General features: G+C 51.0%; 6 protein-coding genes across 6 annotated transcripts; 3 read left to right on the top strand and 3 right to left on the bottom strand.

The window, feature by feature from the left end:
- Positions 1-127: 127 nt before the first annotated feature.
- Positions 128-2,659, bottom strand: IAR55_005098 (uncharacterized protein; the record flags this gene model as incomplete). The annotated part of the gene is made up of 3 exons (XM_066948191.1): positions 128-173; positions 234-421; positions 479-2,659. 3 exons carry the CDS (start codon positions 2,657-2,659, stop codon positions 128-130), a joined length of 2,415 nt encoding a protein of 804 aa, XP_066801650.1.
- Positions 2,660-3,291: 632 nt separating this feature from the next.
- Positions 3,292-7,081, bottom strand: IAR55_005099 (uncharacterized protein; the record flags this gene model as incomplete). Its single annotated transcript, XM_066948192.1, has 18 exons — positions 3,292-3,523; positions 3,594-3,657; positions 3,716-3,806; positions 3,868-3,887; positions 3,946-4,075; positions 4,142-4,423; positions 4,483-4,604; positions 4,657-4,702; positions 4,759-4,825; positions 4,877-5,196; positions 5,253-5,513; positions 5,563-5,796; positions 5,877-6,098; positions 6,152-6,267; positions 6,318-6,533; positions 6,582-6,738; positions 6,790-6,900; positions 6,977-7,081. 18 exons carry the CDS (start codon positions 7,079-7,081, stop codon positions 3,292-3,294), a joined length of 2,796 nt encoding a protein of 931 aa, XP_066801651.1.
- Positions 7,082-7,810: 729 nt separating this feature from the next.
- IAR55_005100 (uncharacterized protein) lies at positions 7,811-10,391 on the top strand (the record flags this gene model as incomplete). Its single annotated transcript, XM_066948193.1, has 9 exons — positions 7,811-7,951; positions 8,007-8,112; positions 8,188-8,575; positions 8,626-8,685; positions 8,745-9,021; positions 9,213-9,579; positions 9,637-9,827; positions 9,882-10,146; positions 10,228-10,391. 9 exons carry the CDS (start codon positions 7,811-7,813, stop codon positions 10,389-10,391), a joined length of 1,959 nt encoding a protein of 652 aa, XP_066801652.1.
- A 197-nt stretch (positions 10,392-10,588) lies between these two features.
- On the top strand, positions 10,589-12,022 carry IAR55_005101 (NADH dehydrogenase [ubiquinone] iron-sulfur protein 8, mitochondrial; the record flags this gene model as incomplete). The annotated part of the gene is made up of 6 exons (XM_066948194.1): positions 10,589-11,018; positions 11,223-11,360; positions 11,517-11,609; positions 11,703-11,774; positions 11,827-11,945; positions 12,011-12,022. The coding sequence occupies 6 exons, from the start codon at positions 10,589-10,591 to the stop codon at positions 12,020-12,022; spliced, it is 864 nt and encodes a 287-aa protein (XP_066801653.1).
- A 1,696-nt stretch (positions 12,023-13,718) lies between these two features.
- IAR55_005102 (uncharacterized protein) lies at positions 13,719-16,332 on the bottom strand (the record flags this gene model as incomplete). The annotated part of the gene is made up of 6 exons (XM_066948195.1): positions 13,719-13,962; positions 14,034-14,101; positions 14,173-14,463; positions 14,532-14,737; positions 14,808-16,236; positions 16,291-16,332. The coding sequence occupies 6 exons, from the start codon at positions 16,330-16,332 to the stop codon at positions 13,719-13,721; spliced, it is 2,280 nt and encodes a 759-aa protein (XP_066801654.1).
- A 349-nt stretch (positions 16,333-16,681) lies between these two features.
- On the top strand, positions 16,682-18,458 carry IAR55_005103 (uncharacterized protein; the record flags this gene model as incomplete). The annotated part of the gene is made up of 3 exons (XM_066948196.1): positions 16,682-16,699; positions 16,912-17,009; positions 17,081-18,458. The coding sequence occupies 3 exons, from the start codon at positions 16,682-16,684 to the stop codon at positions 18,456-18,458; spliced, it is 1,494 nt and encodes a 497-aa protein (XP_066801655.1).
- Between the last annotated feature and the right edge of the window lie 178 nt (positions 18,459-18,636).

Raw genomic sequence — 18,636 nt, forward strand, 5'->3', positions numbered from 1 at the left:
CCTCCCTTCCTACGACACGGATTCATGCTCGATGATAGTTGCAAGTTTATGCTTTAAACAATCGTAAAAAAGTCAACACCTTCTCTTCCATCGTACTCCACAAAGCCCGCTGAAGCCCCACTCGTGCTCAATGGTGATGTTGTTTCGCCTGATGTCGTTTCAAAGCGTCCATCCTGCACCGACCATCAAAGTCAGTTGGACACGACCTCGTTCCCGCTGAAAATCGGACTCACCTCGTAAAGCTTTCTCCACAGCTCTGACAAGTGACCTTTGGTTTGTCTTTTATAGTCCTCCACAAGATCGCTTTATCTTCGGTCAATTTACCCTCGTATACCAACTCTCCTTCCCTCCTTGCATGTCGTGCCATGTGTCGTGGAAGATCGTACTTTCTTGTAAATACATCGGTACAACGATTGTATGGCTGTTCAGTGTATACGACGTCAGCTTTCGTCCCCAACTCAGGATGATGAGCACTCACCGGTAAAGGATTGACATATTCGCATTGAACCCCACCAGCAGGGACACTTCCAGTAACACTTCCCTTTCTTCCGCCCTTACTTCCACCTGAAGGTGAGTCTCCAACCTTTCTGACCTTCTTGATCGTGCCCCCTCTTGTCACACCTCCAGGTGCAGATGCAGCGTTCATCACAGCCCCTCCCTTGCCTCGTACGGCACCACCTGCTGCTCCCACTCTTCTCGATCCTCCCGAGATTCGACCTCGGGTAGCTCCTCCACTTTGTCTACCTCGGGGTCTACCGGTATGGTATTCGCTTTCGTCGTCGCTACCATTCTCTTCGCTAGGTGAAGCAGATTGATATTCACTCCCTGTACTTTCCCTAGCTGCTTCATCTGCCTCCCCACCCGCCTCGTCACCCATTGCTGCTTCCTCATCCTCGTCCGCGTACCCTTCTCTGCGCAGCGAAGGATCGATCACTTCCATCTGAGCCTCGCTCCTTCGTCTTTTCCTAGGGAGTCCAGTATTACTGGGTTTTTCTACTTTGACCTCCCGATGTTCGCCGGCAGAAGGGGGAGCGCCGACACCGGTAGGAATCCCGCTACTCCTCCACTTGTCTACAGCCTCGGCGCCAGCCTTTCGCTTACCCTTATGCTCAAAGGACGCGTCATATGGTGCCGGTTGAGCGATACCATGAGCCGCTCGCCAAAGAAGATCCAATCCACTCTGCGCGGACTGTGATGAGGTGGACGGCGATCGATCACGTCCTTGGCCAACGGTCGCATCGTCGTCGTCATCGTCCACAGTGTCAGCGGCCACGCCAGAAGGCAGTGCACTGGATTGTCGCAAACCGGACGGAGTCGCTGCCGATGCTCCAACAGGTAAGCCACCAGACTGTACATGCTGGAGAGGTGGCGCTTCAAGATGGCCGTTTGTGCTAGCCCCACTTGTTCTTCTAGGCGATGATACGCCCTTGCCCGCTAATGATGGTGGTGGCATTTTCCCAGCAGAAGCTGAGGCGGCTCGATCTCTTTCTCTTTGAGCAAACATCGTGCCTGGGCTATGCAAATAAGGCGAGTGTTGTACGCCAGGAGATGTCGGATTTGTTGGTACCCATTCGATAGTAGGGATGCACCAATCCGATTCTTCTGAACTGGTGCTGGCTGCATCTGTAGTGCTTGAGCTAGTGGATGACTGTCTTGTGACAGCCGGATTAGGTTGATGAGGAGTCACGAAGTTGGCGTAATTCCTCGGTATCTGGAAGGACGGGTCGTATTGGGGCAATCCAGGTGTAGATGGACCTTGAAAGAGAGTCGCTGTGTTATTCAGCTGTCGGACCGCTTCGTCCGCCTTGGCCAAAACTGCTGCTTGTCTCGCAGCAAGATCGGGGTCAATCCCACCACCGTTCGACGTGCTACTGCTGTTGCCGTTGCCGTGACCAATCACGTGCCCTAACTCAGGTCCACCGCCTTGCGTTGCGTATGCCGCAGGACTACCTTCTGGAGATCGACTGTACATCGGATGGACTGGAAAACCTTCGGCCCCGTAGCTGGAACCAAAGTGCGGCGGTATGATGGAGTGATTGACGGAAGAGGTGGAGGTTGAATCTGTCGAGCTGGAGTATGATCTATCGTGTCCAGACGTGGAATTGGAGGATAAAGACGAAGGTTGTGTTTGTTTTTGAGGAAGTGGAAAATCACCTGCTGAGACCTGACTAATGCCAAGAGCGGACGTGGGCAAAGTCCCGTTGCCATTGCTAGGTGATTGTACTTGCAGTCCATCCATCTCCGAAGCCAACTGATGTCCTCCGTCCTTCTCTTTCTTCCCGTCGATATCCATACTGTCCGCATCACTCTTGAGGGGTGCCTTTCTTGGTCTAGGGGTGCGCACACCTGTTGAGCTGGGTGACATGGGTACACTGCCTGTAGTCGGTGTGGCCAGGTTTGTGCTGACCGACGTGGATCCATCCGTTCCTCCCGAGATGACCCTCCTCAATCTAAGATCGAGAGGAGGGGACGCTGCCGAAGTGACGGTAGTGCTTGAAGGTGGGTCAATTACCATAGGTTCATCGGCGAGAACAGAAGACAGAGGTGTGAATGCCTCTGTGGGTATGGCTTTGTGACGTGGAGAGCGAGGGGAACGAGGGGAGCGGACCTTGTGAGTCGAAGGCGGTGATTTCGGTTGTGGGGATTTGGTCGAGACCATTTTTATGCGATGCGCTTGGCGTAATGGGGTATCAAATGGGGATTGGAAGGCAAAGCTAAGTTCGGGCTGAGTCAGCTCAGACCAATAACACCCAAAAGCCCCGAGCGACATCGAGTACATTCAAGGCCTCAGGACACTTACATTTCTTTGCCCGCTTGAGGAATGTTGAATCACGTTAGAGGTTGATGTTCGTTATTTGGCTTGCGATGTCGATCGGCAGAAGTTACCTCTCCACTGGACAATGAGTTTTGATCGATGAAAGGTGATAGATCGCAGGTGATTGAAAGGAGCGAAAGAATCGACCAGGATCTCAATTTGACCTGGACGTAGCCGTCAGCACTGAGGTGAAGGTCTCAAGGAGCAAAGGCGAGAGGATGTAGAGGAATGAAGACGAGTGTTCTCATTGTTGCTGGTCGAAGATCATGTACGAGAGCGCGGCGGTCTTTCGGCGCAGTTGGGTGGCAAAACCAGGTGGCGAGTGGCAAAATCCGACCCAGTCGCGTAAGTCCGTCTGGTTCCTACATCACATATAAAGGTTGACATGTGATTTGCATGGCTTTTCTCTCAAGTATCGCCCCTCTCTTGTCACTAACCACCTACAGACCCCTGAGAACAAGAGATTTCCATCACTATCACTCCTTCGATTTAGGACCTTCGATCCCTTGACCCGGATTCTTCGTCTCTTCCTGTCCCGATGCGTCCTGTCTAATCCCTTCCTGTCTTTCAAGCTTATTCAACATCTGGCGGACTGCTTCAGCCGCCTGGTCAAAAGGTGTACCCTTTGATGGTTTTGACATTTGAGTGCCTGAATGAGGAGAATGATCGTCTGTTTTGATCGCTTGCCCGTCGTCAAGAGCTTTCCATCTGCGCACAAGATGCATGTCAGCTGGTAACTTATGTGAAGTGTCACGCAAGACGCCGTCAAGGAACATGCCTCGTGATCTGCTTTCTAACATCCTCAGCTTTCAGACGGAAGTGCGTCCTGATCTCGTTCTCAACTACACGATCGTCTGATCAGCTTTTTCCAGTGCCGGGACCATGTAATGTACAACTCACAGGGGAATGGCGGGCATTTGATATTGTTGGCCATGGCATCCGCGAGGACCATCCTTCTAACATTGGCCGAGTAAGCTTTACTGTTCGTGGACTTGTAATAGGTGATCATCAGTTCTGGACGCTTCCAGATTTTGTACCCGGGCCCAGCTTACCCCACTTTCGTTTGCATAAGCTGTTTTCAGTCGCCTCATCAGCTTCCACGGAAGAAGAGGTGACTGGTTCTGACTCACCCGGCTCGTTAAGATACGGTTCTTCGCAAAGGATCAGACTTTGAATGGACACCAGAACCTGTAGCAGCGTCGATTGTCCAGAGATCCACCCTGGTCCACCCCAAGTTCCTAAGAGACTGAGGCAAACTTTCTGCAAATGTAGGATAACAGATCAGGCCTGGTTGTCGGCTACGAGTAATCTCGTAGCGGTACTGACCCCATCTGCATACAGGTTTGGATTGTACCTGTACTGGCCCCCATTGGTGGTCATGGCCTTGACTTGTGGACAACTTATGTTGTAATCGGCTGGGAGGAAAATGTCAAAAATGAAGCATCCGTTCTCGTACGGTGTACCCTCAGGACCAATGATCATAGCCTTGAGTACGTCGACTCGGGCTATATCGACCCGAAGGAAGATGGTCGAATGCCAAGCCACAGGAAGACTTGTAGTTAGGATTGCAAGCTCTTTGGCGATAGCTAACGACCGTTTTGGCAAGTCCTGGTGCGTCCACTTTGTCAGCATCCACGAAAGGTAGATGCGACCAATCGGAACCTAACCATTCCCACCATCTTTTGGATGACTCCGTTGAAAGCGTGCTTATAGGCGATATTGCTACTGTTTTCCGACCCAATGGACATATCACAATACTGGAATCGTGCGCGACCTGCCCAATCCTCATCTGTGCAGCTATGGTCAGCCTCCACCGGGAAGCGCAACCTCAACTTGCTTACATATATTGCTTGCGGCCTCATTGGTCGATGCATCTCTGGCTCGCTCCTGATCTTTTCGCCTTTTTCAGGTAAGCGCGGCAATTGTTCCCTCATCTTTTCCACAAATGGCTTCCCCTTTGTCTCCACCAGGGAACCATCGATGGTCTCGGCAGTCGATATTATCCGTAGGCTTATTGACCATCAGTGAGAAATTATGGTATAATGGCGATCTGTCACCCACCAGAACTGCTTTAAGACGATATTTTGGTTCTCCTTACACGCTTCTGAGTCACGTCCCTTCTTCTGATTAAGCTGCGCGTTTGTCAGTCTCAAGTCCTCCTCAGTCACTTCATCGACATCTTCGGGATCTACATCGCTTTCGAGCCCCTTCAGCGCAGCCTGTGCCTGTATGACACAATTCTCCAGCAGCTCTCGAGGACTCGACGAGCCCTCATAAGTGATCATAACAAAGTGAGAGTCATGGGGCGCAGGCTCGGTCCTGATGGGCCTCATCTGGGGCATAGCAAGCATGCTTGCAAGCGCTTCGTGACTGGCCACGGCCTTGTGAGTCTCTTTTCAGCCAGATCCCAAGGTCTTTCGAAGACTGTCGAACATACCTCCAGCCAATTGAAGAGCACTCTGTACAGGTTCCCTCGTTTCGACATGTCCATGAGAGAGTCATTCCGCAAAAGATCGTTGACAAACGCGCTGCGTCGTCTGACGTGGGCAAGAGCGGTCGGATGGACTAAATGATCCGAAACGCGAGCCCCTCCCTCCCGATTCAAATGCGGGAGGTAGACGCTGACCTGCGACAGTAGCGTGCTCGTTTTATCGTCCGCTTCTTTCTGTGCTCTCTCCGCCCTGATCTGTCCGCTTCGCTGAAAGGCTGTGAGCTTCGACCAAACACCGCAGTCGCACATCACATACATCTTCTGATACAGTTCCAGCATACCCGACTCCTTTACCCTTCCTGTGGCTCATGAAACTACCGACAGCGTCATTGTGAATGTCGGGATGCTGGTCGTAATAATCTTCTGTATCGTCATCGCGATCATCAGATCCAGCATGTGATTCCAACGCGACCGCGGTATTCTGTCCCTTTTCACCCTCTCCAGCAAAGGCTAGCTCAATCATACGCAAGCCAACACCGAGGATTACTCCCTAAAGATTACGCTTGTCAGTCTCTACTCTCCCACGCGAGAGCAGTTGGCAGGATGACTTAACACAGTTTGTGAGCTCACTTGAATGTTGGGACAGTGCAATAAGACATCGTCCTGTGGCCAGTGATCCTGTCTGCTGTTTTCTTCCAAGGAATGAGGCGTTCCTCTGCCCGGAGCACTACCTCTCTCAGAAGGCCATTTGCCCGTACGTTCACCACATGCCAAACAAATCCGGATCTGACAATTTGGACATGTCGACCGCAGGTTGGCAGAGAGGTGAGCCAGGTACATGGAGAGATCAGGCTACGTACAGGGGTCAGCGCCGCTCACTACCAACGGAGAAAACTTTCCCTTACGAAGAGGACAAAAAAGTTCTGCTTTCGCCTAAGGAACGAATGTCCGCAGCCCGAAGGACATGCAATTCTCCCTTCTTCCAACACGGAGTAGAGCTGGAATAGGAGACTTTGCTCGTCTTCGAATCTTGTCAGCTTTTGCGAAGTGGCACACAGCAATTTAACTTACTTCCTTCTGGGCACCCACTCATCCACTCTCCCTTATCCAATATTCTCACCCAGCCATTCGTGGATGGTCCAGATTTTTTTGATCTGTTTGCAGGTAGCGCAACAAGCGCGTAGTACTCCTTCTTCAACGGTGTGATTATCTTCTCAAGGCGGTTTTTGGAGAAAAAAATGCCCGCATATGGATCTACACCCTGTTTATCGCTTGACATGACGACGTCTGTCCAGAAGCTCTGTCAGCTTGAAACGTTTGGTAAGATACGCTTACCTTCCTCCTCGAATCCCTGATCATAATTGTCTCCTTCGTCCGTTTCACTATCCGACGCGATAATCTCATGTTCGTCGTCAATGACAGAGCTGCTAGGTCTTGTTCGCTTTGCATCGGTATTGCAGATAGTAGAAGTGCTTGACATCTGTTCAGCAGTCTGACGAGTCTTCAGTCAGCAAGTGTACTGTATTAGCTTGTAAGAACTCACTTGTAGCCCGACAAAATTCTGATCTTTGAGTGCTCCTGGGACTGGCTGCATGTCATCCTGTCCTTCGTCATCAGATGATATCTCGTCAAACTCTCCGGCGAAGACTCGTTCCTTGATGTTGTGATCAGTTTTGACTTCATGTCCAGATATCTCGCCGAATAAAGCGAGAGCAAGGCATAAAGCTCACCGCTGCTGACATGACATCACCCTTGGATCTCTTCAACGCTGCTCTAGCTCGACCTCTCGGAATCCCCATATCCAACAGCTGCGCGAGGGCCGCATCGCACGTCATACCAAAGCGGCCTCTAAGCAAAAGGCTGCTGTGTCAAGAGGTCACACAGCTGAGACCACGGCCAGGCCTGGGACAGGGCCCTGAGGATAATGGGCTGCAGGAAGCGTAGAGAGGAAAGGAAAGGAGGTGGAATACTGCCGTGTACGTGCGCGTATAGGTTGAGACAATCACGGTTCACTGTGTGGATATATGCTGCTAGGGCGTGCTCCGCTCAGAATACTGCTCTGGAAGGTAGCTTGATGGATGACCATGATCGATATCAATGTACGACTGCTAAGAGCAATAGGTTGACAGACCGTCGACTGGGTGGTTGCTCCCGGTGGGGGTCCAAGCGTCTTTGGTTCTGGTCGATATTTCCCGAAAGAGTCTTGTTGTGTGCGTGCCTAATCGACCGGTTATCCCGATGCCCGGAAGAGAGCTGATTGAGTTTTGTTGTTTCCATCCACCACTACTACTGACATCCAGAGAACTGCTGCTGCATCTCCCTCCGCATCTCACCATTCATGGTAACTCTGAAGGGTTTCATTCCCAACTCATCTCACCCATGGTGATCTCAGCATATTGTGTGTAGCATCGAAAGGTGAAAACACCATGGCTCTTGCTCTTCCAACTCGACATCTTATCCCTCCATCTGTGTATATATCTTCATCCAGCTCAATCGCTCGTCGACCTCTGCCTGCCTTCAGTTGGAGATCCGCTCCCAGCACTGCTCAACAGTCGCAAACCAGGATGTTCTCGCTGTCCGCCCATCGTCGGGACCAGCCCAAGACATTCTCGAATCAATCCAAATTGCCGAGATTGCCTGTCCCAGAACTTGAGAAGAGTCTGGAAGGATATGTGAAGAGCTTGGTCCCATTACTGGAGCAAGCCGTGAGCTAAACTATCCTATTTGCCCCATGGCTGGACCAAGCTGACATGCTTTCAGTATGATCCTGCATCTTTACCTAATGAAATCGAGAAGAGAAAGCTGTATGCGAAGGATTTCGCTAGTCCAGGAGGTTTGGGACGAGCGTTGCAGGAACGTCTGAGGGGTTAGTACTAGGTCCCGTGTCGTCCTTGACAGCATGAAACAGGATAATGGCTGATAAAGGCCGATTCCTCGGCAGACCTTGATCACGTATCACCGAATAATTGGCTGAACGATACACTGTGGCTGGCTCTCGCTTACCATACATGGCGAGCACCGCTTCTCATCAATTCGAATTGGTGGTTACTTTTCGCACCAGATCCAAGTGATCCTCAACCTCCCACTTACTCTAAAGATAGCATCTCATTCACCACGCCTATACCCGTACCCCCGCACCATCCTTCCCAAGACGTTCCATCGGGAAGTCAAGGTGGAGGCCAACAATGGCTGGACGCCAAACACGGCAAGGTGGATGCACCCATCGTGTACGAGAAAGTGACCAAGCGGGAGTGGATAAGCGATTGGCAAATCAGGAAAGCGGCGTGGGTAGCAAGAAGGTTCTCAGAGTTCAGGACCAAGCTACTTCGGTGAGTTTTGATCCCAGTGCCTTCGCAAGTAGCAGCCTGACATCCGATAGGGAGGAAATCTTACCGGATTCTTCGCGAGCAGGTCCATTTGACATGGACCAATATGCAAAGTAAGACACGCTTTCTAACTTTGGCTGATACGGTCAGCTCACCGCTCATTTGCTGGCAGGATGTTCAATCTATCCCGTATTCCCCTTCCCAATTGTGATGCTTTCTCGGTCATAGACACCAAAGCATTACATATCACGCTACTCATCGATGACTTCGTATATTCGGTGGATATCTTCTCCTTGGGCGAGGATGGCATACCCGAGCCCATCTCTGTGGCTGAGGTAGAGAGACGTTTCCGATCAGCTGCCACCGACGCGAAAAGAAGAAAGGACGGTGGAGAAATACCTAGTCAGATTGGCATATTGACCGCCGACGAGCGTGATAATTGGGTAAAGGTGAGTTTGTAATCGTGGATCGGCAGCTGACCAGTGCATAGAACCGGGAACACCTTCTGCTACTCTCTCCAACCAATAGATCCACTCTCAATTCCATCTCTCGATCTCTGATAGCTCTTTCTCTGGACCCATACACTCTCCCTAGTGTCCCCAGTGATGATCCCCTTCGACTACCTGCCGTCGATGCGCAGGTCCGAAATTCTGCTTCGGGGATCGATGGTGGCAGGAATAGATGGTTTGACAAAGCTATCAATGTCATGCTCGAGACCAATGGGCGTACCGGCCTCATGGGCGAACATAGTCCTGTTGATGCGTTGATCCCCTCCGTTGCAACTGAGTACGTGCTTGGAGAACCTGTCGACGAAGGTCAATTTGCCGGGAGCATCACTGCGAAACCCACCGAGGTGCAGGGGTGGGAGAGACTGGAATGGGTGGTGGATGAGGAGATCCAAAGGGAAATTAAGGAATGCAAATCCAGAAATCAGAAATTGATCGACGATTCGGATGCGAGTCCTTTATGGTGGGCAGAGTACGGGGCAGAATGGATCAAGAAAGTTGGTGAGTACGCTTCTGATCACCGGAAGCAGTATAGGCCGCTGATACAACATGTCACAGCCAAGCAGTCGCCCGATGCATATATCCAACAGATCCTCCAATTAGCTTGGTACAAAGATCAGGGCTATGCAACGGCGACTTATGAAACAGCATCGACCAGGATGTTGTTGCACGGCCGCACCGACGTCATCCGCACTCTGAGTAGCGATAGCAGGGATCTTGTCAAAGCGATGCAGGATCCGACCGGGGATGTGAGTGACCGCCTGCACTGCTATGGCGCGATGGTGAACTGACATTGTGTCTAGGACAAGACTCGCTATGCTCTTCTCACCAAGGCATGTACTACACATAACACCCTCACACGGGACTCCTCTGCAGGACACGGATTCGATAGGCATCTCATGGGACTGAAGGTCCAATTGAGAGCTGGAGAAACCCATGCTCTGTTCGAGGATGAGATGTATGCGAAATCTCAAGAATGGAAATTGTCAACATCGGGACTGAGTGCTGGTGGGAAATTCATGGGTACCGGATTTGGTGCTGCCTGGCCTGATGGATATGGGATAAACTGTGAGTGGATTGTGGCTCAAGCTATGAGGAGGAGATAGTCATGTGCATCAGTAACTCCTCAGTGCTAATCACCACACGCAGATCTTGCTGGCCCGCATCTGATCAAATTTGGCATTGAGAGCAAATTCTCCTGCAGCGTTACATCCACACAGCGCTTCAAGCATCACATTGCGCAGGCATTGCGGGATATGCGGCGGGTGTGTGAGCTTGCTGCAGGGAATGAAGATATCAAGGCAAAATTGTGATTCTGTTGTAACGTTACATTATGCATGCATTTCTCTGACATTGCCACGCAACGATGAAAACAAAGCCAGCAAACGGCTTGAGCCTCATTGGATGATTGAAAAAGTGCCACACTGATGAAATGCCGATCCGTTGCTGACATCGGCTCAACCTCGTTGGTTGTTGGACTGTGAGGCAGGTCTCCGATCTTGTCTCTGTCATGATACTTGTGCATCTTGCATCCCTCAGCGTAATCCAGCATCTCGCTCAACACCCCGATCGTTCCAGAGACTGCTGCGACAAGATGGTCCGACCTCTCTCCTTATTGCGACCGCTTTCGGCCACCCCATTCTCAACCCTCATCGTCCAACCCAAACCCAACCCCGCATCATTGTTCATCCCACGAAGATCCATCCACCTCACCCCCCGTACACTCCTAGCCACACCATCATCTCAGACAGGTCCGCAAACCATCAAACCTGGACCTACCAAGTCGCCCAACCCGAGAGAGACATCGACGGTGACCGGTCAAACTCCCGGTGGTCTGGCGGGACAGACCGACGGAGCGGAGCAATGGCCGGATTATTCAAAGGGACCGAGTGCGCTGGATAAAGCTAGTCAGGTCTTATTCTTCACGGAGATCGTGAGAGGTGAGTTGGGTGGTCATCGCCATTCTTCGCTCTTTCTTCTGCATGCCTCAACTTCGGCTCGGATGTTTCGGCTCTTCCCTTCCTGCTGTGTTTATTGATCGATCTGCCCTACACAAGGGAAAGAAGAGGACCTTGCAGCGGACCAAAGCGATCAGCGTATCTCAAGCTGTAGTCAAAACAGTGCTAACAACCTATCCCTCGTAGGAATGTGGATCGTCCTCGAACAATTCTTCAGACCGCCATATACCATCATGTACCCCTTCGAGAAGGGACCCTTGTCACCTCGATTCAGAGGCGAACACGCTCTGAGACGGTACCCCAACGGAGAGGAGAGATGTATTGGTGAGCGCGATCTGTCCATCTTGATCAGTACCATCCCTTCTGGTCCCTTCGTCCTCGACTCGAACAAAGAAGACTGGGTGGCGAAAGCATGTTGCTTCAATGCAGTTCATTCGGGGAAATCGCAGAATGTTTGCTGATTCTGTCCCTCACACCCAGCATGCAAGCTCTGCGAGGCCATTTGTCCCGCTCAGGCAATCACTATCGAGTCAGAGGCTCGTGAGGACGGATCGAGAAGGACCACACGATATGGTGAGTGGGGGGCGGTGAAATATAGCTAGCTCCCTGAACCTGGGCAGTGAGCAAGCACTCGAAGCTAACGATACGTTTCTAACCATCTATCAGACATCGATATGACTAAATGTATCTACTGTGGCTTCTGTCAGGAGGCCTGTCCCGTCGATGCTATCGTCGAGAGTGAGTCAGCTTCGGCTTCAGTGACGAGTCGTTGGCTGACTTGAGTTTTCAGCCCAAAACGCTGAGTACTCCACCGAGACTCGAGAGGAGTTATTGTACAACAAGGAGAAACTCTTGTCCAACGGTGACAAGGCGGAGGCAGAGATCGCTGCCAACCTGCAATCTGAGCATGTGAGTGGAGCAATTGTGTATCACTCCTCCAAGGACAAATGGACTGACGGATCCTGGTCATGCAGTTCTACCGATAAATGCATACCAAGCATCGCAATTGGACATGGATTAGAGTGTAGTGGCAAATTTATGCATCACATGGACGAGGGAATGTATCAAGATCGATCGGGGTAATATGGTTATTTTTCACGACAATCAAGCTCGACAAGTCAACCTGATCAAGCAATAAGTCAGAGATGTTACAACTCTGGGTCAGCCTTACTGGCTAAGTACATCAAGAACGGATACTGATGCGAGAAAGGGAAGAGATACTAACCATTGTAACCAAGTGGGTCTGGGTTGTTCTTCATCGACCACCTGCCGGATTGACGGTTGTCGGCAAACTACACCAGAATCAGGATCAATACAAATCCATCCATGTTCAAAGCACAATTCTGTATCTCCGACTTCTACCCAACTCTCAAGGGGAAACTCACCATCGATATAATTGTTACTCTGCATCTTCGGCGGTCCACCAACCCCATGATCAGGTATACATTCCTGAACCTTCATCCAACCTTGACGAGGTTTCCTCAACTTTCCCCCTGTCATCCCATGATCATGGCTCAGCGGATCTTTTTCCGCATACGAAGGAGGCGGAGAAGCGGCGACATTAGAAGTATAAGAAGAAGCAGGAAGATCAAGAGGGTGAGATATCTCTTCTGCCCTCTTCTGCAATTCTGCGAGCGTAGGGATGGTCGGTAAGACCCTGGGAGAATGTGTGAAGAGAGAGAAGGGGAATGAGAATGAGAATGGGAGAGAGGATGACGAGTTGCTCGGAGAGGGGGAGGGGGATGATCGAGAGATGATAGGGACGTGATCCATCTCAAGTTTGGGTCTAAGTGATTCTGGTTCGAGTATGATTTGGCTCTGAGTCGTCGAACGAAGAGTGTTATCCTGTCAGTCTTGTGGAGGTTGTCAGGATCAGCTGAGCGGGAAACCGATCGTTTGGTCAGTTTGTGCTAACCTGGCTGGGTACAACGTGTGTTGAACCTGTTCAAGCACCCTTCATCACTTATCATCTAGAATACGATGATGAGTGAATTGAGATCTGTACAGTATCTGCTCCAACTCTCACCCTCGCTACACTCTTTACGAGCATGTCCACAAGTGTGTCGCAACAAGTCTCGAGTACTGTATGTTTGAAACCCTTCAAAACTCGTACAGTGTGTGTGATCCCTTCATGTCTTCTCCACGAGTTCATCCAGGTCATTATTTTATCACAAAGGCAAAGGCGATTGAGGGTGGTGACGCGTTGAAACTAGCTCTTGCGGTTGTAGCAGAGTAAAGGAAGGCCAAGTCTGCATCGAGGGATAGGTCAAAGGAGGACTGAGCGACAATCTTTGAAGTGTAAGAAAGACAAAAGAAAAGAAAAGAAAAAAAACAGAAAAATCAGAAAACCTTGGGGAATCTATGCGTTCCATTGCGTCTACAAGACAACGAGGTATATAGTACGATCCTTTGAGGCAGAGTCTGGGGCGTGCAGCGCGAACAGGTAATTCAAGACAATGACTTGGTTGATGTTGGAGTCGATCTGAATTGTACACACGGATGTACGATATTGTATGCCATGACCTTCTGACGAACTCATCGTGTTGATGCCTTCTTGGAGCTTTTCTCTCTTATCTCCAGTACATAGCTCGAATGATCTCTGAGTAGCTATGGAACCATGTCCTGTCCTCCGCCGGTGACATTCATGATCTGGTGGAATCTCCTCTTATTCAGACCACCCCCCTAATCAGGCATTTCCCGCACGACCAACCTCTCAAAGCCTCTCTCTTTCCATCCATCTTCCTCCAACCAGCCAAACAACGCCGTCTCACTTAATCCAAACGAACTCAGTCGTCCGTCAATCCCCTCGTCAAAGGGTTCTCCTCGAAGTCGAGCTCGGTCACGTTCACGGTCTCTTATCGCCAGTGCTGCGGGGTTATGACCTTCGAGGATGGACAAGATCTCATCGTGGTCTGGGTAATATAGTCTGTAAAAGAAAAGGACGCACAGCAGTCAGTACGATTTCTCCATTGAGGATGAAGCGGAAACTCCACTGACCTCGGTTCCAAAAAGCCAAAGATCGCTAAAGCTGCTCTGAATATGTACCCGTCCCCATCTAAGACGATCTACAAAATGAAAGTAGATTGGTTATAGGAACTCCGTATCCGCAAGGCATTTCTCACACCTCGGCACTCACCTGATCCCAAAGACGACAACTCGCCTCGAACGGCAATTGCTCCACCAATACGCTCCTAAACCAACTCTCCGGCACTCTCAATCCCAGATTCTTACAATTCGCATAGATCTTGGGGAATTGATCTGCTTGCAAGTTCTCCAAAACTCGATAGTATGCATCGATCTCGTCGGTGGTCTCGGTTGAGAACGCACGTAGACACGGTCGAGAGAGGAGGTTGATCAGAGATATGAAGGCTTGTGAAGGAGGAGACACGAGCAGGAACATCGCAGCGATAAGGTTGACATATGGAGCCTGAAAGCAGGAGCAGTTCATTCAGTATACAGTCTGATGCCGAACGGTCCATGATAAACATTACTCACATAGCCTAGCCCTTCGTCAGATCGATACACTACCCAAGCGCAGAGCATCTCCTTCAGATCGTCCCTCACTGGACTACCCCGTCGAAACAATCTGAGGGTCGCAAGCGTCTGGTCCAGATCTTGTTCAATTTGGTCCAAAATGCTTTGCGGGAGTCGTCCAGAATCTATTGCCTTCCTAGCTCTTGAGGCATACATCCGATAAGCGTCTGAGTGGGCAGTTCTTCAGCCGCGAACCCAGCTTTTGGGTGATGACAGAGCCAAGTGCGTTTCACTCACCCTTGGACACGGCTAAAGGATTGCCAATTGCCAAACTCCAAGCTTTCCCTCTGAGATGACTTGGCACACCCTCAAACCACAACCTTCTCAACCCCAAGTCCGACTTGACCTTTGCAACGCTGAATTCTTTGTCTCCTAGCAGAGCCTCCCATCTCGGCGTGCTCATTGCTAATCTCTTCTCCTTTTCCAATCTCCTTGCTTCAGCTGCTTTTTGTCTCTCCTTCTCATGTTCTCTCGATTGAGCCATCATCTCCTCCCACTGATGCAGATGTGTCTCGTCTTCCACTCTATCTTTGGGCGGAAGCCATGACGGCCGAGTATGAGAATATACCTTCTCGAAGGTGGATACACCTTTCACCCCAATTCCAGCTGTATGGTTTTGATTTGATTGAGGTTGTGAAGAGACTGAATGAGACGAGGATGAGTTGGAGATGACGGAGAGTCGTTTGGGTTCCACTCGTCGAGGAGAAGTAGGTATAGGCCATGGGAAAGGATGTGCAGGCGGCGCGTGTATTCGCGGAGTCAAGCCATTCCCATTCGGTGTATGTGAGCCTGTGCCAGACTCCTCTGCAGTGTTTTCGCCATTCTCGGCAGCGACGTCAACAGACATCTTTGACGTCGAAGCGCGGGGCTGCTCATGATCTTGGTCGATCTGAGTATGTGAATGATCCGGAACTTCTCCTATCGCAAAGCGTTGTCCGTCTTTTGTCATCCCGAAGCCGCCCCAAGATTGTCTCTTATGGTCATGGCCATTGGCATCCAGGATGCCTCGAGGAGACGAAGGCAGAGGAACGTTAATTGGTGGTGGAGGTGGAGTTGTCGAATGTAAGGGTATCGACTCGAAAGGTGCTGATATATCACCCGCATCGTCCAAGCCTTCGGTGTCGCTGTTGCCGAGAATCACGGTCGTGGAGGTAGGTAGAGAGGGCTTTCCATGTAGAAAGCGAGGTTGGGGAGGTGGAGTGGCCGATCTTGACTGTCGGAATGAAAGGGCAGAATGAGATGCAGAAGGAGGTGATGAGACCGTCGTAGGCGACGGTGATAAAATTATTGACGGGGACAGTTCTCGGGGTGAAGGAGGTGAAGAAGCTCGACCACGTGATGACGATGATGTTGACCGCGTCAGTGTCCTGACAGAGTGCCGCGAGCTGCTTCGTCGAGGAACCGGATAGATGGTCGACGGACCAGGAGAGGGGGTACGAGGAGGTGAGGCGGGGGTAACCCCCACATCGCCATCGTTATCGTCCTCATGCGCTGAAGCAAGATCAGGGGATAGATAACCGTTCCATTTCGGTGGAGGAGAGCGGGAACCTGATCCCAGCGAGACCTCTGAGAAAGGGTTTTCTGGTGGGACATCATATGCTTCGCGACGAGGCGAAGATGAGCTGGCACGAGGAGGGGTGATGGGGTGACTTGATGAGCTAGCGTGCTGAATGCGAGGTCAGCCAAGACACAGATGGACTAAAGCAGGTCGACAACCCACCTCTGTCACTGATATGGCTCGAGCATCTGTAGAAGAGTCCATACCGACCTCTTTCGCCTTTGTGCAATCGGATGTGGTCTCCGTCGCTGTATGTTACGCGTCGATATTCACTACGAAGTACTGTTCATTTGACTCTGTAACAACAGGTCGAAAACATGAAACATGTCATTTAACCGGGATAACTGAACCGGGGTCAGAAGATGCCACATTGAGAAATCTCCGACGATAACTCCGCCCATCGTACTCGAAGCCGTTGTCGTGCCTTTTTAGTATAACCTGGTCATTCTTTTGATCCCGAGTTGATCATGTTCAACTTGCAAGCCACTCTCACTCACTCTCTGACTCTCTGACCCGCGCGGTTTCACAACTACCTTCATTCCTTCTCATCCCGATGTCGTTCACTAGTTCGGTTCTTCCTTTCCTCTTGTTCTGTCACCCTTTTCTCTCTCTAGATCGTGTCGCTTCTTGAGCAAGTAGTAGTGAGGAGGAGAATTGACCAACGACTGGGTGATAGTAAGACAAGGAAAACGGCAACGGCAACGGCAACAAGATCGATCGTCCAACCTTTTCCCTCGCCTGTTCTACTTTACTTTTCGTAACTGCACGCAATCACCCTCGAAGGGTTCAACCGGCTGGACCGGTATGGCGGGAGGATCGACTGCACCCGGAACGGTCGAGAGGAGAAGAAAAGGTAGAAATGTCGACGTGATCGGGTCCAGGTGCGTTCATTCACAGCGGACTACTGTCGGGGGAAAAGATCGGCAGCTGACGTTACCCGACTCCTGCTCAGTATGCCAACGCCCCCTCAATCTCGACACTACCATCTGCCTACACCTGAAACCGTGCGCAGACCTGCAAAGCAGCACAAATTCTCCATTCTTGAGAACCAGACTTCCACTTCGACTTCCGCACAATTACCAACTCCACAGACGCAACGGCATCGACGGCGAAACTCACCGTCGTCCAGTCAAACCGATCCCACCTCCCCTCCTTCACCATCCGGTCATACCACTTTCTTCCTCTCTTCTTCGGCTGCGTCGACATCAAGACCCGAGAAGATCAGACGCCGACCAGGTCTGACATTTGCCCAACAAATGGGTTTACTGTCGAATCCTACATCTTCTCGAGGTGTTGGCGTTGGCATAGGAGGACACAAGAATGTGGCTCATGGAAAGGTGGATCAGATTGGTGGACCGATACCCAAGATGGAGGATAACCCCTTTCTTGTCACGTCAGGGGTACCGCAAGGACAGACGCTTGGTGCTCCTGTAGGCTTAGCCTCGCCAGGAGCTATAACAATGCATCAGCCACGATCGACCGATTACGACGACGAAGAAGGTCAACCGCTATGCTCTCCAGATCGACTCAAAAGACGTTCTCGCCTCGCCTCCCCATCTCCTTCGAAGGATCTCACTAAAGCGTTCCTCTCATCCTCTACGAGCACTGGTCTGCTCTCCCCTCCACCCACATTCCACGCACCACGTATCGGGGTCATCACTGGCGGCAAAACCCAAGCCTTGACGCGAGCCCAGAAGGAACAACGAGACAGACGACGTCGGGCCGCAGAGGAGCATCAGCGTATGTTGGACGCAGCGGATAATCCGTTCCTGGTCAAAGCCGGAGAGCCGTCCACCCGCCGACCTGGACCTATCGTGAACGAAGATATACCGACTGTCACCTACGTGTTCCGTGGAGCGAAAAAGGTGTTCGCCAACCCTCTATATCCCTCTCGGGCGCCTTTCCCTCAAGCTGAGCTGAGTCCCGAAGATGACGATTTTGAACCTCATCCTTTACCTCAACCCAAACTCCTCTGGCCCAGCGGACCATCACCGAGCAAACGGGTCGGACTCAACAGAGACAGGACACCTTCGCCTGATCTCGAAGTATCGCCCCCTTCTTCACCGGTCTCGACACCAACGATGATGCGACGCTTTGTAAGTAGGCAATCCGCGGAAGATGAGGACGAGTTGCGCGCAGGACCAAAGGACGTTTTCACAGATGAGGAGGTCATTATCGGACATGAGGACGATGACGAGCATGAAGATGGAGACGAGGCGATGCCTATCAGGAGAGGACTCCTATTTGGTGGAGGCTCAGGCTTGAAACGAGGTCTGGACGGCGATGGAGATAGGAAATCAAAGAAAGCAAGAGGCGTTTTGCGATTATGAGTAAATGACGTTGATTGTATAAGAAGTCGGAGACAGCATGGAAAGGGATATGAAGAGTTTGTGCATTATATGAGCTATATTATTGTGTACATAGATCCACAATCATCCGGTACAGTACAGTATGTTGTCCGTCTTGTAACTTGATGAGATGGATGATTCTATGAAGAAGTCATCGCTG

This window comes from Kwoniella newhampshirensis, chromosome 9, assembly GCF_039105145.1.
Source record: "Kwoniella newhampshirensis strain CBS 13917 chromosome 9, whole genome shotgun sequence".
In the NCBI taxonomy this organism is placed as follows: domain Eukaryota; kingdom Fungi; phylum Basidiomycota; class Tremellomycetes; order Tremellales; family Cryptococcaceae; genus Kwoniella; species Kwoniella newhampshirensis.